General features: G+C 62.6%; 1 protein-coding gene across 2 annotated transcripts in view; it reads left to right on the forward strand.

Moving 5' to 3' along the window:
* The first annotated feature begins 33 nt into the window (after positions 1–33).
* The window catches only part of CUL4A (cullin 4A), a 34,738-nt gene continuing 34,549 nt past the window's right edge, over positions 34–222 (forward strand). For both annotated transcript variants that reach the window (XM_031056156.1, XM_031056158.1), the window contains exon 1: positions 34–146. In XM_031056156.1, the coding sequence (XP_030912016.1) occupies positions 98–146 (49 nt within the window). In that variant the 5' untranslated portion in view covers positions 34–97. The remainder of the gene's footprint in view (positions 147–222) is intronic.

Here is a 222-nt window from a genome sequence, read left to right on the forward strand (position 1 = left end):
GGTGAACTTGGGTGGAAAAAGTTGAATTGAGCATTAAACTCCCGAGCGGGTTGACTCCTGAAGGCGCTGCCGCCAGGGAGATGTGTGAGACAAGGACATGCTCCCTGTTCGTGCCCACTGGGCTCGGTTGGGTTTGGCAGGTGCCGGTGAGCAGGGCGCGGGCGGCCTCTCGGGCTGGTGGCTTTTGTGGGGGGGGAGGGCGGCTGCTCCTTGGCCTTCGTT

Source organism: Geospiza fortis, unplaced genomic scaffold (genome assembly GCF_000277835.1).
Source record: "Geospiza fortis unplaced genomic scaffold, GeoFor_1.0 scaffold192, whole genome shotgun sequence".
Taxonomy (NCBI): domain Eukaryota; kingdom Metazoa; phylum Chordata; class Aves; order Passeriformes; family Thraupidae; genus Geospiza; species Geospiza fortis.